The sequence below is a fragment of the Myotis nattereri genome, assembly GCF_964212035.1.
Source record: "Myotis nattereri genome assembly, chromosome: 3".
NCBI lineage: Eukaryota > Metazoa > Chordata > Mammalia > Chiroptera > Vespertilionidae > Myotis > Myotis nattereri.
Genome location: NC_138077.1, coordinates 177,132,134 through 177,158,419, shown reverse-complemented (window position 1 = coordinate 177,158,419; position 26,286 = coordinate 177,132,134). Strand labels below are relative to the sequence as shown.

The 26,286-nt window shown below is 39.1% G+C and overlaps 1 protein-coding gene across 1 annotated transcript in view; it reads right to left on the bottom strand.

Annotated features, from left to right (window-relative positions):
- Positions 1-7,225: 7,225 nt before the first annotated feature.
- Positions 7,226-26,286, bottom strand: part of FYB2 (FYN binding protein 2) — a gene marked incomplete at both ends in the record, with an annotated part of 100,905 nt that continues 81,844 nt past the window's right edge. The window contains 8 exon segments of the mRNA XM_081085755.1: positions 7,226-7,302; positions 7,305-7,491; positions 9,596-9,683; positions 12,533-12,619; positions 20,102-20,162; positions 21,844-21,872; positions 23,885-23,980; positions 24,896-24,959. Coding sequence (XP_080941881.1) covers positions 7,226-7,302; positions 7,305-7,491; positions 9,596-9,683; positions 12,533-12,619; positions 20,102-20,162; positions 21,844-21,872; positions 23,885-23,980; positions 24,896-24,959 — 689 coding nt within the window.

The window sequence follows — 26,286 nt, the reverse complement described above, 5'->3', positions numbered from 1 at the left end:
TATTTCTATTCATGAATACCTAATTATTACCAGCTTGATATTCTCCAAAACCTTATGAAACAACTTTGAAATGTAATTTTTGTTTGATGAGCTTTAAAAATTATATAAATTTATTTAAACCAGTTGCTGGCATCCTTACTAGTCTTTTCCACATGTAAATATGATGCATTTCATGGCACTGAAGAGTAATAGAAAGGAGAGAGCAGGACCCACAGTGCAGTCTGGATTGAGTTTTAGTTAAACCTTTTCAGCCACAACCTGATAAGAATCAGGCTGGTCTAGAAGTTCTCAGACTGTGGGCCTGTATTAATTTTGTGAGCCAGTGTTAATGTTTACTGCCAGCCTCACATAGCAATGCCAGTTTGCAGCCGCAACGCTATATGTGACTTTTGGTAACTATTTATATCTAAAGCAGTTGAGATTTTATGGATGTAGCTCGTGATTATTGGGACAAGCAGGGTAGGTAAATTTCAGTTACATTTAAAGTGCAATTAAGAAAATTCTAGAGCAGAGCTCTCTTTACAGGCAAAAGAAAGCACAGTATTTGTAGAATACCCTAGCATGAAAACTTCTGTGAGCATTCATAGAATTTTGACAAAGTTCATACAGTTTTTTTATTTGTTTATTCAAGGTTTGCTACTTTGTGTTGATTTAAAATTTCAAAGAGAAATAGGAATAGCCAAGGAGAATTGCATAATTTTTGCTGCTAATTTATGCATGTATTTTTCACAGCTAAAAATCCCTTTTTAAGTTAGCTTCATTATGAAGAAAGGCCATTTTTTTTCTAGACAAAATAACATTTCCTAAAATGAAAAAGAAACAGACCCACTGATCTAAAAAATAAAAACACCTTAATTGTGCCTTGTTATAGGAAGAGTAAAAATTAGTCAAAAACTTGTTTAAACTGTATTTTCTTTTGTTCTAATTCCGTTCACTGTTCCTTATATCTGCCTCCTTGAATGGTCACATTGCTTTGTGCCTGTTTGTTTTCAGGTTCCTTTGGCCAGACCTCACCCTGTCGTCATCACAAGTTGGTCACTAGATTATTCTCCTATTCCTTTTGTGTTGCTTCACTTTTTAAGTCACCTTGATAAAAGTTTGGCTGTCTTCTCTTGTTTTTAAAATGAGTGCAATGAATAGCAATATTTATATTTCATCCCTTTAAAAAGTTTGTAAAGGAAAGAATGCAGAGCAAAGAACATAATCTAATTTGGAATCTTAGTCTGGCTGCTGTGTCAGCAGCAAGTCACATAACCTCATTTCATTTTCTCATCTATAAAATGTGGATAATAACCTACCTCACAGATGTGTATGAGAAACTGTTTGAAGGCCCTTGTTTAAATACAGGGTTTATCGTGCTCGTATTTAATGTAAATCCTCCCCCTTTTTTTATAGATATCTTTGATACTGATAGAATGAGTATCTTGATTTTAGGTAAGTCTTATGTGGTAAGAATATAGTAGTAAAAATGTTTTAAGACCACAGTTTCACAAATTATGATATTCTTATTTTGACACTTAAAATTTATTGAAAACAGTGAATATTCAATTATCAAATTTGTCTTTTGTTGCAACAAATATTCAGAACTTCTTAAAATGTTGGCTGAAGCTGCCTTAAATGTACCGAAATATAGCTTTCTCAAGACTGTTCACAAATTTATGGTTGTATAATGTTTTGAGTATTTAATGTAAAATTGTAATAGAACTGTAAATTCTAAGCATAGTAAATTTAATAATGTTTTAGGATGAATGCTTGAATTCTTTATCATGTATACTTAACTATTCTATAGTGAATTTCGAGTGCAAAAAATAAAACTTAAATTTGACAGCCATTAGGCTATGTCCTTGACAATCATAAGAAAATGTAAGATTGGATATTAATTATTAACTTTTTTTCCCAAGAACACACTGCACTCATTCTTTCTTAGCTCATCTTTGAAAAAGAAAAAAAAAACCACTTCATAGGCTGATATATTCAATTTTTGAAGCACTTGATTACATAGCTATTAAAAAAATTTTTAGCTGTTCAAATTGAGATCACTTTTTGTAATTTGTTTCGGGGAGAAAAAAAAAAGAGACCAGCCTTGCAGTGCTTTTGTATTTTAATAACTATAGATTCAAATTTCAGTTTTGTTATGAAACTTTTGTGAGTATTTAGTGTCCAGTGGGAAGGATTTGTCTTCCAGTAACCACGTGGTAAAGATGTCTTCTTGAATTACACAGCATTTCATAGTTACAGGTTCACCCTGTTACTATGTGCACTGTACAAACTCATAAGAGAAAAGCAGCATATCTGATGGCTTTATGAGCTTTTGTTCACAAAATCAAATTAAACTCTCTGGTTAATTTGAAAGCTGTTTTTGTCTCTGTTCAATTATTAAATTAATATTCTGCATGTCAGGTAATGGTTACAGAGAAAGCTGTTGTAGAAAAAGATTGTCTGTGACTCCTTGGAGACTTCATACAATCGTTGTCTTCTTTGTTATATGTAGTAGTCCTAATTTTAGCCATTGTATTAGTTTTCTATTGCTGCCATAACAGATTACACAAACTTAGTGGCTTAATGCATTTTTAAAATTATTGAGGTAACATTGGTTAATAACATAACTTTCAGGTATACAACTCGATGTCTGTATACACTATAGTATGCTCACCACCAGAAGTCTAGTGTTTATTTGTCACTGCATATTTGACACCCTTTTTGCCCTCACTGCCCCCTACTTTCCTCTTTGGTAACCACCAACTTGTGTGTATTTATGAAATTGTTTTTTTTTTGTTTGTTTTGTTCATTCATCTTTTGTTTTATATTTTTATTTTATATTTCATAAGTGAAATATGTTTTTTGTCCTTTTCTGACTTATTTCATTTAGCATAATACACTGAAAATCCATCCATGTTGTTGCAAATGTGTTAATTCTTCCAATCCATAAACACAAAATACTTTTTCATATCTTTTTTTTATGGCTGAGTAGTATTCTAGTGTGTGTGTGTATAGATATATATGTGTGTGTGTGTATATATATATATATATATATATATATATATATATATATATCACACAATGTAATTATAATATATATTATAATCTTTTACAATTATAATTATACTAGAGGCCCGGTGCACAAAAATTTGTGCACTGATGGGGAGGGGGGTGTCCCTCAGCCCCACTTGTGCCCTCTCACAGTCTGGGACCCCTTGGGAGATAACGACCTGCTGGCTTAGGCCCGCTCCCAGGTGGCAGAGGGCAGGCCCAATCCCTAGGTGCAGCCCCTGGTCGGGCTCAGAGCAGGGCTGATTGGGGAGTTGGGGCGCCGCCCCCTGTCATGCACAGAGCAGGGCAGATAGGGAGGTTGTGATGCCACCCCCAGTCACACTCAGGGTAGGGCTGATTGGGGGGTTGGGGTGCCGACCCTTGTCACACTCAAGGCAGGGTCGATGGGGAGATTGTGGCGCTACCCTGTCACGTACAGAGCAGGTCCGATCAGGGGGTTGGGGCGCTGCCCCCTGTTACGCACAGAGCAGGGCTCCCTTTAGGCTGCCCGCACCCTCTTTAGGGTGGGTGTCCCCACTGGGGTGCCTGGCCAGTCTGGATGAGGGGCTGAGGGCCGTTTTCAGGCTGGCAGGTGACTGAAGCTCCCAACCTCTCCTTTTTTTCTTTTTTATTCTGGGATTTATTTACCTTCTATGGCTGTCACTGGAGCTGAGAGCTGGCTTTAGCTCTGAGGCCAGCTCCAGCTTGAAGCCTCAGCTGCTGAAAGCAGGTTATCTGGGCTTTGTTTAGCTTCTATAATTGCAACATTGTTGCATCCGGAGCTTAGAGCTGGGCTGCCGCAGGCCGGGAACGTTGGCTTCCTCCGTCACTGGAGCAAGCCAGCCTCCTGTTTGCTTCAGCTGCCTGGCTGCCGGCCGCCATCTTGGTTGGCAGTTAATTTGCACATCGTGCTGATTAGCCAATGGGAAGCGTTTGGGGGTATGGTCAATTTGCATCTTTCTCTTTTACTAGTGTTGATACCTAAAAGTAACTTTTTGAAAAACACTGTACTTTAGTCCTCATTAATGACATATCAAAGTCAAGACATACCAGATTTCAATTTGCTTTTCCAAACTTAGAAGAAGGAATTTGTATTGATTAGTAAAAATGCTTTTCCTTTATTTCCTAAATTCCACGGGTAGTGCATGCTTACTGTGGGAAATTTGAAAAGTAAAGGATGTTTGAAGAAGAGGGAAAAAAATCATCCTAACCCTGTTACCCAGAAACAACTATGTCTTAGGAATTTGTCATTAAATATTCTTCTTTTCCTCTCTTCCTATTCTTCCCCTACAATCTGTGTTCTAAAAGTTCTGAAGGTGTGCAAGAGAGGGCCCAGTCAACAGAATGCTATGTCATCTTGGAAAACCAAGTGTTTCACAGAAGTCTCAGGAAGAAGGGAAGGTTTTGTCAGTGCATGTTAACAGGTGGCTGATGACTTGGCCAATAAATGAATTTGTGTGAGCCAGTGTGAGCCTCTGTTAGGGTCAAGTACATTTGTATGTTTTTTATCTGACTGAATGTTATATTTACTGATATGTTTTCATGCAGAATTAAAAGTAAAATAGAGACATGACATTACTGAAGTCTTAGTTATGATGAGTTATGATGTTTACATTAGAGAATTTTACAGATCAATAGAGTGAGAAATTTAGGTATGATTTAAGTAATGGAAGAAATGTGGCTGACAGTGAAATAGAAACAATCACATTGATTATGGATTAGAGGCAATTATTTTTCCTAAAAATATAGTTCATATCGACAAATAGTAATGAGGTACTAGTTTATGTTAAATCAAATGGTTTATACTTTAAAAACATAGGAAAATGTTCAGTTTTAAAATCCCGTTAAATATAGGGCATCCCAAATATATGTATACACATTTTTACAGCTGATAGCTCAATTTTGAAAATGAAATTATTTTCATAAACACTGCCTTTATAATTATTCAAAGGGTATATATACATACTTTTTTTTTGGGGGGGGGCACCCTATATATCTATGTAAAAGTACTTACATCCCAGCCATTTTTTTTCAAGTCTTAAGATTTGAATTTCAAAACACATTTTTTGTTTTCAACATCTTCCAACCTCAAAAAAGGCCAGGTACTGAAATAACAGCACTTATACAGTATTCTGTATTAAAGATTTTAGGACACTTTTATTTATATTATTACATTCCAGCCTGACAACAACCCCTGTGAAGTAGATAAGGTGAGTGTTGTTAGCTGTTTTACTAATGAGAAAATTGAGACTTTGAGCTAAGACATGGAATTAGAACAAGAGGTCATGTGAGGAGATGGGACAAATCCATCTCAGTTAAAATTTAGTCCTGGTGCCACTGCAGAATTATTGCATGAAAGGTCTCTGCTCTGCATAGTCCTGTCTTCTCTTTCACTTACCTCCTTGCCCACTGTAACAGGTCTGGCCCGAGGTATGGGAGAGGGCTGTGGTTGCCCTGCCTCTCACTGAGTAGGTACATTTAATTTAGGGGATCCAAGCAGAAATATATTTCCAATTTGGGTACCATCCAAGAAATCTTGGAGTCATTCCCTAATTCTTCCTCTTACCTTTGTAATATCTCTAGTGAGTCTCCTGCCCTATATATTTTTATTGCTGTCTTATGGTCAAATGCTCTTTTGCCTAGAATATTGCAAAAGCACCTAGTCTTTCCTCTCTCTAATATATCACCCATATTGCTGGGGTTGTTTTTTTCTTTTCTCTCTAAACATCTGGCATTGCCTTCCTGTTTAAGACCTTTGAGTAAGCACTCTGAATATTCTAGCCCCAACTTACCCCATTCCAGCTCTTGCCATGTCCCTGCAATTTCTTCCTGATCACCAGATAGTGTGGATTTTCTATCTCTGCCTCGTCTAGCAAATACATGTGTGGTTAAAGGCCAAGCTTCAGTGTTGCCCTTCTTACTCTTTGACACATTTCATTCATACCTATTTCCCTCTCTAAACACTGTAATACTTTTGATTCTTGTCTCTAGAATAAGCTTAGCCTTTATTGGCAAGTGCTATTTGGAACTTGAAAAAGGAAATAAAAGAACCTAGATGCTTAAGAAATAATCTCACAGTATATAAAGGATGTGGCCATGGAGTAAATTCACACCCTGGAATGATAGAATCACCCTGCTTAACAGACAGTGTACAACATTTGAAATACAGAATGTTATTAACAGCTTACTTTTCATTACTTTCATATAAATTCTATTATTTAAATAATTGTTCAGGCATAGACAAGATATTACTTATTTTTGGACAACAGGGTATTTTAAGCCAATACAGCATATATTTTCTTTAAGTATATTGGGTGGATTTTCAGTATACTATTTCCAAAAGAAACCCATTTTGAGTCTGATTTTGTGACAAAGCAGAACACTTATACCTTGAGCTGTAATTGTACTTTGAGTATAAAATGGTTGCACTATTATTTTAGAATTAAATTACACCCATTTTAAATGTACAGCATCTTTTAGAACGTTATAAACACTTGTGTACTCATATGGGAAGCACACTAACCATCTGTACAATTGACTAGGTAGTGCCATAGGCATGATTGCTAACTTCAGATGTGGCTCATTGAGTAAGTGCTCAAATGCTAACACACACTTTCCCATTCTCTGAGCCAGCAGTAAAATAGACATGGAAAGATAACCTTTTGGGAGTAAAATCAACTAAATGTGGAGGATTTGTTTTCTCTTCTGAGTTCCTAACAAACGTTTCCACCATCTCATTTTGACATGTAAACTGATGGGAGCAGGACCAGTATCTCAGACCTAGTTCTCACTTGTGCATGGTACACTGGATGTGGATCTTCCTAAGGTGAACAACCTTGAGGCCTAAGAAAAAATAGAAATATATTTTGAAATGTAGACAGTGGAGTACTGAGCAGGAGATTTCTGGGGCATTTCTTACCCCGTTTAATATTTGTATGCTCCTTTAAAATGTTTATAATTATGCTCTGTAGGGCTGGATAACACACTCAGGAGACAATAATAGACAATAATAAAATCTCTTCCAAAGTAATCCTTATAGAATAGGGTGTCACATATCTAATTTTCAGATGTGTTCCTGAATTGTAAATAAATTGAGTAGTATTTCTTTGAAATGAATGTATACAACAATGTGTTAAGTGTTTAGAAATCATTATTTGAAGTACAAAATCAAACCACTTACTTGAAATCTAGATGTTCAATTAGCACATATCCATCTATAGAAACAAAAATCTAAGTTATAGAGAGAATACTTTGAGATTTTTTTTTTAAAGTGAAATTTTGCGGGCAATGAGCCAGTAACTTACATTTGCCTTTAGAATTGCGGCATATCACTAGATTTTCTTCAGTGACATCAATGACGTCCAGTTCTTCTCCAGGGGTTATTGGCAAATCAAAGATCCCATTTCTTGAATTCCTGGAACAAGCCACTGCTGTGTTGATGACAGTAATCTCTTTATCATACTGGAATGAGAAATCACTAATCAGACTGTGCTTGCATCGTTTTCCTTTCATTATAATAAAATCAATGGAGGAAGTAATATAGTAGTAACCACAATATAAACTCAAGATGCTAGATATTAATTTTTTAGGGGAATAGAAAATAATAGCAAAACAATCATTGAAAGGAATGTTATTTAAGGAAATAATGGTAAAATGCCACAATCTTATATTTGCTTGGTAAGATCGCATTTTCATTGTTTTCACATCCATTATCTAATTGTGCTAGAATGCATTCTGGTGAATGAGAACGCTGTAACATAGGTATACATTAAATACTGTGGATAGTAATGTTAATTGTTCCAAACCCAAGAAAGGAGAAGTTTACAAAAAAGGGTGGAGGTGGGAGGAAACACTCTTAGAATTTATAATGTTCTTACATACTCTCTACCCGTCCCCTCTGGGTGGATTTATATATTTCTATATATAGCTAAAATAGTAAGAATAGGTGTGGGGGCAATTTCCACTCTTCTTCTGTGGTCAAAGTCAGGGATTTGTTGAAAAAACCCCCCCAAAAAACCTGATTGATATTGGTTGAGCAATTCAATATCTGACCTTAGGGGTAACTAGCTGGCCTATACATTTATAGGTACATCACCTAAGTATTGAGATCCCTTGACTGAAAAAAAGAGAAGTGTTCCAGAATATATAGCTTATACTGACAGGTGTCACTTTACCAAATATGGGTGGCCAAACTTCTCCCTTTGCTCAGGACAGTGTTTATTTACAGATACTTATTATTTAAGATGAGGGGTACCTCCTTCCACTCTCAAAGTCTCCTGAGTTTGGATGATGAATTGTAAGATCACCCTATACCAAGTGGGATCTGATCCAAAGACAGATTTGTATTATAGAGTAATGGCTTCTTAAGTGATTTCTTACCCTTTCTAGGCCCTTGTTCACTGTGAGTACACAGTGATTTCCTAAAACGCAAATCAGATTAGGTCACCACTCTTCACTGCTTTCAGGATCAGAGTAACATTTCTTAGCTTGATATTCAAGGTCCTTTGCACATTGTCATTCCCATGCCCCCATTTCTGTCTCTTTTATTGAAGCCACATCAAGCTATATGATAATCCTGAATATACCACATACCTTTCATATTTCCATGCCATTGCTCATGCTGTTTTCTCTGCCTGGACTACCTTTTTTTCCCCCTCTTAACCACCCTGCATGAAGACTTTCATCACTGCTCTGAATAATTTACTGTTTTAATTGCATCTTGTATATACTCCTGTTACAGCATTATAATAAACATTTGTCCTATAAAATGAGAGTGTAAGGTATTTTTATTCATCCTGTACCTTCAATGCCTGGCACAAATAGTTTATTATTTGAGCTGAATAAAAGTTATTGAAATGGAATACTTTGAAAGTTTTTAGGCAGAGACATAACTTGGACAAATTTTATGAGCAGGATGCACACTCTGTCTCTCTCAGTCCAGTGACTGGCACATCGGAGGTGTTCAGTAAGTTCCTAAGTTAATAAATTCTTACTATGGTCATATATAAAGCCAGAAGGTAGAATTGTTTGATTCATTTGGAATTATGGGAAAATGCCCACGGACTCTGTGACAGGAGCTGCAGAGGTGTCACCCACTTCTTCACTGTTCATGTATTTGTTCAGTGTCTCACTCATTCACTGAGCAGTATGTCACCAGTTTATGTTGGGAGCTGGGGAGCAATCTGAGTGAGACAAAATCTCTCCTTCAAAAGGGACTTGAGAGTTTTAGTTCCCAATGGGCGTGTGTGCACAGGTTGTAACACCTTTGATCTGTGTAACAGGTGTGTTTGTAATGTGTGTGCTGAGGGAGTGACTTCACCTGGAGGAATTGGGCAAGAGTGGGTGACATCTGGACTGAGCACCTTAGGACTTTTTCCAGGTAGAGGAAGTAGCATATACAAAGGCATGATAATACAAGAATGCATCAAGAAAACATAACAATACCAGCTTTATAGTCAGAAATCATGTCTGAATCAGGCAGGGGTGCAACATCCTGTCAGAATCTTTATAAACAGAAGTTTCTAGCCTGTAATGTTGTTGTTTTTACCTTCAGAGGAGAACATACCTCAAATCTTTCTCTAAAAAGTTTTTCTCTTTCCATTCTCTTTTCTAAGTTTTGCTTCTTGGTTCTGAAGAAATTTCTAGGCGATAGACTGGCAAAAAAAATGCAGGCAGGGTTGAATGTACTATCCTATATAAGGCAAATCGACCGAACTGCAGAACAACCGGTTGCTATGATGCACACTGACCACCAGGGGGCAGATGCTCAACAGAGGAGATGCCTGCCCCCTGATGGTCAGTGCGCTCCCACAGGGGGAGCACTGCTCAGCCACAAGCCAGGCTGACGGCTGGCGAGTGCAGCGGCCTGCCTCCACAGCAGCACTAAGGATATCCGACTGCAGCTTAGCCCCCCTCCTGTGGACATCCCCCGAGGGCACCTGGACTGTGAAAGGGTGCAGGCCAGGTTGAGTGACCCCCACACCCCTGAGTACACAAATGTCATGCACTGGGCCTCTAGTATACTAGTAAAACCCTTAAGTTTCTAAATTTATAAAGTGGTCCTATTTCAGTAAAAATTTAGCAATGTTGTTGTTTATAATTTTATATATGTTTTATACACAAACCATAGCAGATTGTCAAAACAACTGAACCAAACAATACCAGTTCTTTCCCCTTGCAATTAACCAGTTTTATTTGACAGCAAGATAACTTTGAATAACATCTAATTGTTTATAAACAATTTGCCCTAGCCGGTTTGGCTCAGTGGATAGAGTGTCAGCCTGCAGACTGAAGGGTCCCAGGTTCAATTCCAGTCAAGGGCACATGCCTGAGTTGCAGGCTTGATCCCCAGTAGGGGGCGTGCAGGAAATAATCAATGAGTCTCTCTCATCATTGATGTTTCTATCTCTTTCTCCCTCTCCTTCCTCTCTGAAATCAATAAAATGTATTAAAAAAAAACACACACACAATTTAAGTTACATGAGAAACTTCTCTGAATCAGATTCTCTGAAAGAAGAAACTTATGTAACATTATAAATATTCCCACTCATCCTCAGATTAATGGAAACCAGTTAGAATAAATGGCTCACGTATTGTGGTTTTCCAAGTTTTGAAACCTAATTGGGGAATCAATCAGAGACCTCTCCAGTTTGCTGAATGATTACGGAGAAGACAGAATTAAGAAAATAAAGCAAGGTGTCACAAATGTATGCAACAATTTCAGGACATAAAAGTGGATAACCCTACAGTAGAGGCTGACTATGCTTTTACTTCCTTTTCCTCCCTCCTGCTCTTCATTTGGGGGTTGGTGCTGCATTTTAGTTATTTAATGCACTGACAGAGGGAAACAGGTTCTATTAGTTTTATCCAGAATCATTACTTATATGTTCCATTCCACAGTCACTGCCATGTTTTAGGTAATGGCAGTTCTCATCTGATATTCAAGGTTCTTTGCACACTGTCATTCCCATGCCCCCTCTTGTCTTTCCTTCGTCAAATCTACCTGCAGACCTGTCTTCAGTCATCTTTCTAGAATCTAATTGACCGCCTCACTCTCTTGCTTAAAAACTTTGAATCTGTCTTTACTGCCTCAGAGATGAAGTCCTAGTCCCATGGTAAACAGGGCACTTTAGAATCTGGCCACAGTCTGCCTTCCAGCTGCCCTGTTCCTGTACATGCAAAGTCCACATGGGGCGTCTTACTGGTGGGCTATCCTTCCCAGCGTCTCTGAAAATGTGCCATCTTACATTAATAAAGGGAGAGTGAAAAGATTGTACTAATGTAGAAAGCATTTTTTATTGGTAGAATAAATTGGTAGAAATTATTTTAAAAAAGAGTCAGGAGCACATGGAAATTGATACATCCATCTACAGGAGTAATGATAATCTCAACATACTGCATTTAAAAATTTACCACATTTTCAAATTTACTCAGTTGAGAATAAAAACTATTATGTCAGTTTGTTGTAAGAATTTTAAAAAAAAAGCACTAGAAAACGTTTTCCTAAAAAGACTTAGGTGCAGTCACTAAAATACTAAGAAGCTGTCTGTGGGGGGTGGGCAGTAAGAAATTCTGTTTCCTCTCTTGGAATTCTGTTTTGCTGTGCTATGAAGCTGAAGGTGGGGAGTGCTTTCTAGTCTGTGAATACATCTTTCCTACTTGGAAAAATAAATTACATCAAGTGTAAACCCAAAGAACATAAATATAAAGGAAGGGTCATTGTATGCTGTCCTCTGAGTTTAAGTTTGGCATAGGCTAGTGTCTTATTTCTTTTGGGGTGCCCCTGGTAGGACTTTTCTAGACAGGTTTCCCAATGCAGACAGACCACACAGTGTTCCCAGCATAATGACTGTTTAGACAAGGATTTCCCGAAGACATTGGTTAAACAGTGGGCCTCAGAGCTGCCCCATCTCCTAGTAACTGAGGTGAAGGCTGGTGCACTGAGCACCAAGTCACCACCCAAGACAGTGAAAAACATTGCCTCCCCCTCAGCCCACTGAATCCAACTGGGAGCTTGAATCACATGAGGGAAGGTTAGATTTTGAATGGATAAAACAGTCTTTTGTAAATTAACACTAATGTAGACATAACTAGAATTATATTGTGTTTTAGGGAAGTCTGTCTTATGATATGACACCAAGTTTCATATATGTTCAGACTGGTATATTATGTAAGGTTTGTCTTATAGGGGGAAAATCTTTTCAGCCTTAAAGAAGACTGGAAGGTTTTCATTGTTTGATAAGGGCTGGTTTGAAATCTTTCCTCACTTCCCATTTGCCAAAAGCAGAGATGATGCAGATAAATGTGTGTTGCTCTTTACATTTTCATATGCTGTGTCTCTTCTAATCCCCTCAACTGTACCATCATTTAGGTGTTGCAATTCTCATTGTGCAGATGAAGAACCTGAAAATCAAATGTCCTGACTGCCTCTAAGTGTATGCAGCTGGTGAGAGGAATAGCCTGGAGTGGAGAAGCTGTAAAGTAGGCACACCTGTGCACTTACCTTTCTGATCCTTGAGCATCTTTCTTCTCTTTTTCCCCCTTTGGCTTAAAAAACTTGGGCTTCCAAGTTTTTACTTTATCTTCATCCCTGAAGAGAAAAATATTTTTGAGCAAGTCAATCAAGATGGAACTAAAACAGTTATGGAACCATCTGTACTTTCTGGGTAATTGTTTTACAAAAAATATTTAAAAGTTATCTAGAAGTATATTTTGATTCTATGGCAACTTCAGAGAGCAGATAGTTTAGGTTTTGCAAGGCCTAACACCTCTGGGGTAACCACTTAATTGGGCCAGTGTGACCATATTTACGAAAAACAAGTGGCTGGCTATATTTAGCCCACAGACCACAGAGAGCTGACCCCCTGATCTGTGGCAATCCACATCGGAAACCAGCAGCAAGCGATCAACCTGCTTATAATCATACTTTCTCTCCTTTCTGAGCCTCAGTTTCTGTGCCTCTATTAGTAAAACGTGAATAATAACATTAACTTCCATGATGAGAAAAAAAACTAATCTAACTAGTACTTAGCATTAGCAGGGAAGGAATCAGGGAGGGAGGGGTATTGTAGAAAGAACTGATACTTTCTGAGAACCTATGTGCCAAGCCTTATGCTTTTACACATGTTAACTGACTTGTCACAGTAAGCATCTGTTAAAGTCGTCATTCATAAAGGGTTACAGAGGAGGAAATAGTGATCAGAGCATATCATGGTCACAGAAATAGTGGCTTTGAACCCAGGTGCCTTTGCCTCAAGTCTGTGGCATACCTGCTGCTTCAAAACGTGTTTTGTTTTTGTTTTTTTTTTTCTGGTATGACAAAATTACCAGCATCTCCATGATTGATATGAGCAGAACAGGACCCTGCTCCATCACCCATCTGGTGTCTGCACATCTGAACCTTAAATAACTCTTCATCGGGTAAATTAGAAGCACAGGGCATTATGTCACAGGAATTTCTGAGATTTTCAGAGACCTTGTGTCACCCTTCCCTTCAGAGTATGGTCACAGGTGTCCAACAGCATGTCAAGGACTCAGCATTTGACCGGCTAAGGAGATGCAGCTTAGAAAGTCTTTTAAGAAGCCTTCCAGGACTTGTGGAGGGAGCTCCAATCCCTCTCTCCTTTCAACATCTGTTGCCTTTGAAGTCTACAACATGGAGCTCAGTAATCACTGCTTTCTGTCTAATGGCCAGTTGTTTCATCTCTCCACTTCAGGTTCCCAGAAAATGGGATCCAACCATATATTCCAGTGTGTCTATGCCAGGCATACAGCGATGCTCAGTGAGAATGGGCATGGCTGTTTGGAAGGGGCTACAGCTGTGAGGGCAGGGAAGGGGCAAGGCAAATGCCTACTTAAAAGCTTATTTTCTTTACTGATTATAAAGCAATATATTCTGAGTATTAAATAACGAAGCAGAAATAGAAAAGAGACAATATAAGCATGATCTGACCTTTCAAGGACATCTTAGTTTCCTTCCAAACATTTTCCAAACCCTTTCAGAAACTGAATGGAGATCACTCCGATACATACAATTTTTCATTCTGCTATTTTTCAGTTGTCATAGTGCAAGCATTTCTCCATGTCATTGAAAACTATTTAGTATATATTTAATACATATGTTAATGTTTATGTAGAGTACTATACTATAACCTATATATATATAAAAGCCTAAGCAACAGGCCAACTGGCCAGTAGATATGATGTGCACTGACCACCAGGGGCAGACCCCCAACACAGGAGCAGAAACCACAGGCATGGAAACATGGTACAGACTGATGAATCTCAGAGGGAAGGGGGGAGGGTGGGAAGAGATTAACCAAAGATCTTACACGCATACTAGAGGCCCATGTATGGATTCATGCACCAGTGGGGTCCCTTGGCCTGGCCTGCAGGGATCAGGCCGAAACTGGCTCTCCAACATCCCCTGAGGGGTCCCAGATTGAAAGAGGGTGCAGGCCAAGCCAAGGGACCCCACTGGTTCATGAATGCGTGCACTGGGCCTCTAGTATGCTTATAAAATCATTGGCTATTTGGGTAGTTTTAAACATCTCATTTTTATAAATAACCCTGACACCGATATTTTTGCACATAATTTATTCTTTATGGTTATTACTTTTTTAAATAGAGCTAGTTGCTTGCAGTAAAATTAATGGGTTAAGTAAAGGGTCTTGGCATTTCAGATACACATTGCCAAATTATCTTCCAGAAAGATCACATCATTCTATACCCATGCTAACCATGTGAATGTTATGGTCAACTCTTTGCTTCCTTGTCAACTTATTTTTGCTTTTCTAGGGATCAAATTAGAAAGCTTAATGAACTTGGCAGGGCAGGAACTGCTATTGCCACATCACAGGTTAGGAAACTCAGGTTCAGAGAAGATGGCATGCCCAGGTCCCACTGGTGCCAGGCCGCAGAGGCTGTGTCAGCCTCCTTTTCAAGTCCCCCGTCCCTTCTCTTGCTGACTCTCTAGAAGGTATTCTGATGAACAAAAGGCAATGAGACATAAAGCAGAGGTCTGGGTTACCTAGCTAGCGACAATTTAATCCAGAGTGCTTCGGGATACTCCTCAACCAAATACCCATCAGGACATGACATGCAAACTAGCCAAGTTTACAAGAGCTCAAATAACATCTTCCCTCGCTCTTCTCCCTCCACATTCTGCTACTCTCTCTCCATCAGTGTCCTGCTGCTACAGATGTCTTTCATAATTGGTTTCTCTGAGGCCACACAGAAGATTTACTGTCACATGAACATCGGTCAGACTCTGTTGGGTCTAAGCCAGCGGTTCTCAACCTGTGGGTCGCGACCCCTTTGGGGGTCGAATGACCCTTTCACAGGGGTCGCCTAAGACCATCAGGAAATACATATATAATTACATATTGTTTTTGTGATTAATCACTATGCTTTAATTATGTTCAATTTGTAACAATGAAATTGGGGGTCACCACAACATGAGGAACTGTATTAAAGGGTCGCGGCATTAGGAAGGTTGAGAACTACTGGTCTAAGCGATTTGATCAATATCATTTGTTTATGAAATATTCCTCATGTACCTACCATGCCTTAAGTGCTATATCAAGAGCTGGGTAATGGAGATGAAGATATGGTTTCCACCAGAGGAATTAACAATTTAATAAATTCCACTTAAGTTCTCTGAAATAACTTCTCCTTCATTTCTTTCACCACCCTAGGGCACATTTTGATCATCTTTCACCTGAGTGATTGTAATGATACCTTTTTTTTTTTTAACTTGGGAAACATTTATTTATTTACTTTCCCACATCACCAGTCATTAATATCAGTAGCACAGTACTACAGTGTCTCTTATATCCTGTGGAGAACTTCAAGCAGGTCACAGCATTATGAGCTCCTGGCTTTGGTCCCATAAACTTTCCCTGAAATGACCTAGGTAATGACATGCTAACATATGTTCTACTCCGACTTCCTCTGCAGTGTTCTGTGGAGGGCTGGGTTACTCCCTGAAAGGCAGCTCTGACTGTACTGCCCTCCTGCTCAGAGTTCTGCACGTCCTCATTTGGCGGCAGAGAGCAGGAGAACATTCTGAAGGGCCCTCCAAATTCAGAACGCTGGATCCTGGATACATTTTTTTTGGTCTCGTTTTGTCTTAAATTGCTAAGGACTACATCTAGTATCCTAACAGCCCCACAAATCAGCTGAAACCAGACAGAGAGCAGTAAGCAGCATGCAAGCATAGAAGGCAAGTCTGTCCTGAGGAAAGCGCTAGTGTCAGCCCCACTGCATTTGAGAAGACTGAAATTTAGGTCAAGGACAAGGTAGGAGATAAGACAGATGATCATATTGGATTTTTTAAAAATATGTTTTTTATTTTGGAGCGAGGGGGAGGGAGAGGGATAGAGATATAGAAACATCGATGAGAGAGACACATAAATCACCTGCCTCCTGCATACCAGTTCACAACCTGGGCATGTACCCTGACCAGGAATTGAACTGGGGACCTCTTGGTTCATGGTTGAACACTCAACCACTGGGCAACACCAGTTGGGTCATACTGGATTTTTAAAAAAGCCAAATTCAGCTCTGTTATTTATATGAGAGACATGAATGTGAATATGGAAAACAAAAGATCAAACATCTATACTAGGGAAATACTAATGAAAATATCAGTAGACATAATATTGGGCACATCACTTCAAGACAGAGAATCTCTAGGAGACAGTAGTGGAGAATACTAGCTTGGTGAGCCTGGACAGGTGGCTTAACCTGTGCCTCAGTTTCTCTTCTATAAAATTTGTTTAATAATAGTGTCTACTTCACAGGATTGTTGTGAGACTGAATGAGTTAATGTATATTAAATATATGAAACAGTGACTAACCCACAGTAAGAGCTATATACATATTTTTGTTAATAGTATTAGAGATAGAAATGATTACAACATAATGAAGAAACATTAAATTTACTAGAATATATTTCAAATTTTGTATGCAATTAATAAAATAGAATATATAAGGCAACAAATGCTAGAACTTTTGGAAGAAACAGAAATTTGCCATCCTTGTGTGAGATTTCAACCAATTTCTTTCAAATATTGATGAATCAAGCATCTAAAAATTCATAAATTTATGGAAGATTTTTAATAAGAAAATTAACACATACTTGATTTAAAGTACATAAATTGATCCCTGTATCATGAAATTAGAGAACTCAAAAAATAGAGAAGTCATATATTTCTAACATGCACATAGAATATTTATAATAACTGACCATATACTTGGCATAAGTCATGTCTCAGAACATGTTAAGGTACTGATATCAACTACTTTCTCAGACCACGATGTGCTGAAGATAGATATGACACTGGAATGGATCAGAGAACATGGAAACAGGTCTTCAGATATTGGATACTTGGTATGACAAAGGTGGTGCTGTAGGTCAATGAGAAAATAGGGACCACTCAACCCTGCCAGGACATTTATTCACATGAAAGAAAATTCAATTAGACCTCTACTTCCCTGTAAATACAAAAATCCAGTCCAGGCAGATCTAAGGTTTAAGTGTAAAAGATAGAGCTAACAGTTTTAGAAGATAAGGGAGAACATCATATGACCTTGGGGTAAATACTTCTTTAAGAGATGCAGCAACAATCATAAAGGGTAAACTGATAAATTCAAACACATTAAAATTAAGCATTTGTGTTCATCAGAAGCAACAAGCTTGCCAAAAACCTGTTTTCTAGTTACACAGTTCCCCCACCTGTCAAAGTGTTACATATCCTGCTTCACCTTGGCACAGAGACTGTCCTGATCCCCCAAATAATGGAAACGGTACCTATTCTGAGCTTCCAGATTATTTTGATCACTTTCTTTTTTAAAGGAGGTCCCTTGTTACCTGAATTAACCAACTGTTTTGGTATAAGGACACATGATGTAGATTGGAAAGCCACAGTCCCTTCCTTAGGGAGCTTTCATTTAGAGGAGGGAACAAGCAAGAAATAAGACCACTACAACTCCGAGGAAAATGTTCTGGTTAAGGAGGGGTATCTATCCTAAATTGACAATGTCAGAGAGGACTTCCTGGGGAAATCTGAATTCAGTTGTAAATAATGATGGGTAAAATAGACAACCAGGCAAAAAGCATGGCAAAGTGTTATAGGTAGACCAGTCCTCTTTTCTTAAATTCTCCCTCCTGCTAGAGGTCTCCTCAATGATCTATTCTAAAATGACTATCAGTCTTCTCTCAACACAAACACACCTTATGTTCACTCTCTCAAAATTTCCAAACAACCAAATTCCAATGTGAAATTACGGATTTATTTTTTATTAATTTATCTGTCTTCGATCAGACAGGAATATAAATTATATCTGTTTTCACTGCTGTATATCCTGACACACAGTACATGTTCACTGCATACCTGCTGAATGAACTGATGAAGCTGGAAGAAATGTGAAGCTTTAGAAATACTGGACAACTGGTTGAGCTCCAGGAGCTCCAGGTAGTATAGTACGGGTGGAACACTGGAATACAGGTGCGGAGGAGGAGGTCCAGGTGAGGCGGAGGGTTTGCCAGGGGCTGGATCGCTAAGGAATTGTATGTCTTCCTAAACAGTTCGGAGTTCATTCTAAGAGTGATTGACAACCACTCCACATTTCAAGCTGCTGAGTGGTTGGTTTTGTGACATGATCACATTTGCATGTTGGAAAGTTTGGAGAATAAACTGCAGTGGAGGTGAGATGGTCATTCAGAAAGTTGTTGGAATCCAACTGAAAACCAGTGAGGGCCTGCGTTGTGGCTGGGCAGAGGGGACAGAGATGTGGGAGTGTTTGGAGGAGAATTGGAAGAGAAGAGGGTGCATGGCAGGAGAGGAGGAGTTAAGGACAATGCCTAGAATTTTGGTTTGGGCAATTGAAACAGTCACCAACATAAAGATTAGAAGAAAAAGACCATATCTGGGTGAAGGGTTGAGGTTATGAGTTATTATGAAATTCTGAGTTTCAAATAGAGTTAGCAGGCCTATTAGAGTGGAGGAGAGAAATCCAACCTCCACATGTAAATTTTGGCATCATTACCATAGTGATTGCTATCAAAGCCCTAGTGTGGATGAGATCATTCAAGAACATACAAAGGAAGAATAGAAGTGAAATAGGAAGAATTGAACAGTAGAATTAGAACTCCCACAGCACCCACACAAAGCCAAAAACAAGCAGGAGGAGCCACAGCCAAAGATGAGAAATAAGAAATATTAATAATCTGGAAACCTGGGGAAAAGTATTTTTTTTTCTTTAAAGGTTGCCATAGTCAACAGTTTAAGATATTATAGTGAAATCAAGAAAGCTAAGGAGCCGAAACCGGTTTGGCTCAGTGGATAGAGCGTCGGCCTGCGGACTGAGAGGTCCCAGGTTCGATTCCGGTCAAGGGCATGTACCTCAGTTGCGGGCACATCCCCAGTGGGAGATGTGCAGGAGGCGGCTGATCGATGTTTCTCTCCCATCGATGTTTCTAACTCTCTATCTCTCTCTCCCTTCCTCTCTGTAAAAAATCAATAAAATATATTTTTTTTAAAAAAAGAAAGCTAAGGATTTAACGGTCTGTGCTAGTTGTAACAAAGAATTATTAGTGGCCTTACCAAAAATAAGTGCACCGGTGTGACTGGCACAGAGGTCATTGCCATGAGCTTGAAGGGATGAGCAGAGGAGACTTCAGTTTAGAGGGAAAGGATGGATATGTAGCTAGAGGGGGAGTCAAGTTTTGGGAAGCTTTCTTTTCGATAGGTTATAATTATTTAGTCTTTGAGAACAGAGGTTTTGTCAGATGGCACCTCCCATCTCCCCTGTTGCCTTGTTAAACAAATGTTTGTTGCATAGAAATAAGTTCAAGTCCCTAGATTCAAGGATAAGAAACAGGTTCTAAAGCTCCAGTGACGTTTGAGTTACCTTCCACTGTTAGAGCATCTATGTTATTTATTGTTTTCCCTTCTCATTGGGGGGATGTAACAAGTTGCTTTTCATCCAAGACCCAAAGATGCATATGCAACAAGACACCAGGACGTGGGTTAAATACCAGGGATGGACAGAAGGTAAAAGGACTTACTTTGACTCTTTTTCATTGATGGTCACGTCAGCGTGCATAATAACTTCCTGGGACCTAAGTTCTAGAATCAAGATAGGATCAAAACAGTCCATTATTAGGTAGGGTTTATACAACCCTGGCTTCTCAAATTGCACACAATTACCTAATTACCCAGGCACATCCCCAAGCCTCTTTTACCAAAGCCTGATCACAGAACACAGATAGGCTGAAAGGATCAAAGAACGAGAAAGTCCTCATTTGGGGAGAAATTCAACTGAAGTACTAAAAACACACAGATGCCCTCATATCTCAAATGTGCACACACACATATTTAGATTAATTTGATTCCAGAAATGTGAGTTGCTGAAAGGATCAGTTTTAAACTAGGTTTCCATCATCCTAAACCTGCATAAAGATGTTATACTGAGTCCTGGCCTGTGTGGCTCGGTTGGAGCATCGTCCCGTGCACCAGAAGGTTGCAGGTTTGATCCTGGTCAGGGCACATACCTAGGTTGTGTGTTTGATGCCCAGTCAGGGCAGGTATGGGAGGCACCAATTGCTGTATCTCTCTCACATCAATGTCTGTCTGTCTGTCTATCTCTCTCCCCGCCCCCCAACCCCTTCTTCCCTCTTTGGAATTAACTTTTTAAAAAAGATGCTATAACTGCTAGAATAGTAAGAGGCTTTTTCTTAATTCCTAAGGAAAAATACAAGTTTAATAGAATATTAATGTTGATTTTTCCTCCCAAAATTTTTATTTCAAATCATTGGCAACTGATCCTTTATAATAATTTTGCATAAAATGGAATCTGACTTAGTACATAGTCATAATTAGACATGTTTATTTTAAGATATTCACATTCCTTGGTGCTCTACATAAAAACCCATAATGTTCAAGTGATTCACCACCTGAGTGAATTTGAAATTTTTCTGGCATAATTATTTATAATTCACATTCAATTACTCATAAATTTGGATGGGGTACAATGCATGTCTGTTCTAAGTTGGCCTCTTTTTTTTTTTTTTTTAACATAGATATTTTGGGAGACCTGTAGTTTGACCAGGTGTATATAATCTTTTAAAATTTTGTTCAGCAAACTCGTATATGTGGACTATAATATATATTTGAATTGCCAAGTCAGAGTGAAATTAAAGCAGCCACCATGGCTAGAGCCCACAAATTCCAACAGAAGACATGGCCCGCTTTTAATAACAGATTAAACTTAACGGGACATGTGTTGAGAGCCTCCTGGGTGCAAGGCACTGTGCTAATTTGTGCACTATTGTTTTTACAGCAAAGCAAACAATATTGCAACAACCCAGCCTTGATTCGTTTAGCGTGTGTGCCACAACATGATCGTGCTCAACTTACTACATTGTAATTAGGGAGATCTGGCTATCAAACCTTCAGGTGGCTGTGTGGTATAATTCAAATGCAAAAGCTTCATAATCCAAGAGACCTGAGTACAAATTCCAGATCACTAAAGTAGGGATGTGGATCCTAGAGCCTCCCTAAAAAGGGATGATAATAACTTTGTTTTTTTCTATGATTTTAAGAGGCCTGGGATATAGTAGACACTTGAGAAATGATACTCATTTTCCCCAAAGTCAGTACTACTGTTGTGTAAAATTTGTTCTTTGACTTGGATGTGTCAATTTTTCGTTAAATGTGGAGTGCACGCAGGATGACTGCTTCTCTTTCCCGGCCCTGGACTATGCCAATCTGTGTGGTTTTGTGCCAGAAATAAGTAAATGTCACTTACCTAAATCCGGCAGCGAAATGGAAAATGCACTGTTATGGACAAAAGGCACAGAAGGGTTAGGAAAGAAAGCCATGTTCAGGATAGCACAGTGATGACTAGGTTTCTTGATACTGATGTCTCTAGTCAAAGATGTGGGCAGAGCTTACCTTCCCTGCATCTGTGTTCTGACCCTCTCCCCACTTTTTAGATGAGCTTATTTATCTCAAGTGACAACTTATACCCCTTTCCTACCAGACAGCTTCAGGCTGCCCCACGGCCCTGCCCTTCTCCATCCAGCATTCTATTTCTGCCTTCTAAACTTCCAAGATGGCCATCAGATGCACACAGCCCTCTGGAGACACTGGGCCCTGCCTATGTCTATGCATAAGCCAAAGGGATGAGGGCAGAATTCCAGGCCAGGCAGAGCTGGAAGATGGTAAACTGCTAAGTGGGTCAGGACATTTGGCCCAGACAAATGGTTGGCTTCTCCTTAAATCTCTCAGTTAGAATCACATGGAAGGAAATATGATGTGGTAGGAAAAAAAAATCCATGTATTTTAAGCAATTATTTAAGTTCAGCCCTACAGTCCCAGGTGCTGGGTATACAACATGATTAGACACAGTTTCTGTCCTGAAGTAGCTTGGAATTTAGTGAGGGAGAGCAAACATAAATTAATGTGACACTGTGTGAAAAAAACACGTGATAAAGAAATATCCAAAGGAACAGCACTTTAGGGAAAATCAGTTTGCCTTCATATAAGCCTCAGTGTCTTCATTTCTAAAGTGAATCCCAATGCCTATCTTATCTTACCGAGATGCTTCTGTAAGGATGCGCATACCTAGCGGTTGTGCCCAGGACACATGGACGCTCAGTGATCCTGCTGGCGTGTCTGTAAGACCAGACTGGGTGCTGTCAGCACTGGGACGTGCAGGTTGGAGTGGAAGTCAGAGAGCGTTCTCACTGGGTTCTATTTATAAGGGACTGCGGGTGTCATGCTAATCATCTATGTTGGAAGCGTCTAACCAGCTAGTGCCAGGGTTTGCCTCTAGGTCTCATTGACTGCTGGAGCCAAAGGACCTCTTTCTCCATAGCCAGGACTTCGATTCATAAACCCTGCATTCTATTGGATCTCTTGGCCGACCTATACCCAACAGACAATTAGACTTAAAGCTGCGTAACTTGGAGGCTTTATCATTGAAAAGCACTTCAAGGTAGAATAACATAATTCCATGTCAGTATTTGTAATAGGCAAATTATTTTACAATTTCCTGTCCTCGTACAATACAGAGCTGCAAGTATATCTACACACCTATCTCTCTAGATGAGTGAGAGAAGTGCCTCCAGAGACTACGCGGTCTCCCTTTCACTGTATGCAATAGGAAACAGGCTATACAGGTGCAAACACAAAGTGAATTGCCCAGTTACACATTGAATAAATGGAAGAGCTGAAACCAGAATCCAGACTCTAGGCCTCCATCTCTTCCTATTACCAGTGAAAATGTATCCCTCCCAAACATTAGCGGGTGACGTTGGAGGGTCCTTTCCAGGCCTAAGACTTGAAGACAGATGGACCATTCAGCTGAAAAGTTCATCTTCCCTCTCCACACATTGCCTTTCTCAAAAGAGGCGAATTGGATTACAAAGTGTAGACAAATAAAAACCACTGGAACTTGATGGAATAAGAATGCAAAAAGGGTTGTAATTAATAGCATAATGCTTACTGATACCAGGAGTATATGCCAAGGGTGATGAGGTCAGCTTCCTTTCCGGATTTTGCTTAAGAATTCCCTCTACTCTTGAGAACGTGTAACCTTTTCTCATCAATTTTTTCAAAAGGGACTTTCTTATTTTTTTTTTTTTCATTAGCATCTGTGAGTGTGGTGCACTCAAAAATGGGCAAGAAGAAGGCAAGTGATAGCCAGGGCCTTTGGTTTTACTTTCTGGTATGCTCCCCACTGTGTCTGAGAGCAGGATGGAGACCATCCGGCTGTATGACTGACTATGAGGCCGGCACTGCCAACTGTCTCCTGGAAAGAGAAATAGAAGAGGATTTTTTTTTACCTTACATTTTCTTTCAATTTGGTTGTCTTCATCTTAAATCTATCCTTTTCTTTCTTGAAGAATCTCTGTAGTCTCTTAAGTGCTTTGCCATCTAAACTAAGAGGAATCAGAGGGTAGAAATAGTGTTTGAGAGAGTACTAGAAATGGAAGGCTGGTGTAGTAAAAGGGCCAGAGGCTTGGAACATCCACCCAAGGAAGAGCAGGAAAATGCCTCACCAACTTTTCTCTTCTCTGTTTTGGTGCCAATATGAAGTAGCACAAGCCAGTCAGCCATGAAGGGAATTATTACATTTCAATACAAACGTTTGTTTACCCTAAATGGTCTCTATTTTGCAGTTTATGGAGCAAAGTCTTCCTTTTAGAGAAGATGACTCAGGGAAGCATGGTTTACAAACTATACTAGAAATAACTTACAGAAATTCCTGCTTCTAAAATTCACATCACTGATTTTTAATTTACCAAATGCTATCATACAACAATAACTGACAACCCAGCTGATGAATGAAGTTTTTTCAAATATGCTCTTGGGGTTTTGGGGGGTCGGGAGAGGGGGTGAACATGCAGGTCATCCCACCCAGCATGGATCCCCTTTTATTCCTTCAACCATCAAACTTCTTGCTTTTGACCATTGCTGTTTTCCTTTCCACAACGTGCCCCTGATAACTAAACTTGACAAACGATGCCCACTTGAACAAATATTGTTCTTGAAAACCATGGAATGGAAGCAAATTTTTGTTGACATTTACTTATCTCTCACTTATTTTCTAACACAATATCAAAGTCCCTACTCTGGGAGATGGACATTTTCTCAAAAGAGAAAGCAATGTAATTTGAAATTTATACCATGTGATTGTGTGCAATTACGGGTGTTCTATTTACCTCCATTCTCTGTGCAAATCCTCCCTAAAGATGGTGGGGATGGGGCAGGGAGTTACTTCCTAAGCTCATCATCCTAAGCTAGCAGGAAGCTTCCTGCCATTAGGTAGGAAGCCAAGAAAGAGAGAAACTCACTCTATGTTTGTGGAGTTGCTCTTTGTTCTGTATACATCTTCATACATTTCGTTACTATTTTCTTCTGAAATTAAAAAAAATTCATTCATTATAATGACAATAGTTCAGATTCATATTTAGCAAAACATTATTGGATATTGACCAGGTGCTTAGGTACTTTGATCTTTTGTTTGTTTATTAAATAATTTTTATTGAAACATATGTACATATTTTTATAAGCACATGGTAAAAATAATTAAACCTTATAAAAGTAGTATATGCAAATGAAAATTAATATTCGCTTCCACCCCTGAGTCCAAGTCAATGAAAGTTGGTTTATCAACAGATTCCTTTCTTCTACCTTCCCCTTTGGCATATTTAACATGTAGCAATCAAAGCCTACACATCAGACATTGTGTTGAATTCTGGGGAAATAATGGAGAATTAATTCATCTTGGATATTCTTTCCCTTCAAAGCATGGTGCAACACAAAAGTTTAATATACACAGATATTCTTTGAATCCACCTTGACAATGGAGGATTTTCATGTTCAGAACTCGACTTCACACAGTGAGTTTAGGGGAGCTATTGAACATCTCTGTTTAATGACCTCTAAGAGGGTTTCTCCATCTAAAATCCTGGCATTCTAAGAAGGATAAAAACAAACCAGAGTAGCACCTGCTGATCCCTCCTCCATTTTTTCATTCTTTCATTCAAAAAATATTTAAAAAATGTTATATAACAAGTACCTGGCATTGTGCTAGGGGCTAAGGGAAGAGAGTCATTAATCAAAGAAATCATATAAATATAAAATTATAAGTGACAGGCGCTATGAAAAAGAGAGCCTTGTTGCTCTGAGATTGTACACCAAGGAGAGTGTTCACTGGGGGAGTAATGATTGAGCTGAAATTAGAAGAAAGGTCAAGAGTCACTTAGGAGAAGGGGTCCAGGGGAGGAAAGAAAATTCCAGAAAGAGGGAGTAGCATATGCAAACACCCTGGGGCAAGAGCTTGGTGGGAGCTTGGGAGCCTGGCAAGTTGAGGAGCTAAAACGTCAGCATGATTGGATCTCAGAGATGAAGACAGTACCAAGGGAGAACACAGGCTGCAGAGAGAGGTAGAAGCAACCCACTCAAGGCCTTCAGACCATGTTAAGGTCAACCGTAAAGTCCTGGGAAGCTGTGAAAGTGTTTTACGTAAAAACATCCCTCCAATCAGAATTCCATTGTGAAGAGATCAGGAAGGAAGCCATTTCACAGCAATGTTGCTTCTTTGCCGCAAGAGCCCCATTACCAGCACCTTCACCTTCACAGATCTCAGTGCATTTATTCACACACACCCTAGCCCACTGCACTGCCCTGAGCTCCCTGTCACCCACCCAACCGGTATTATTAAAATATAAACAAAAGATAA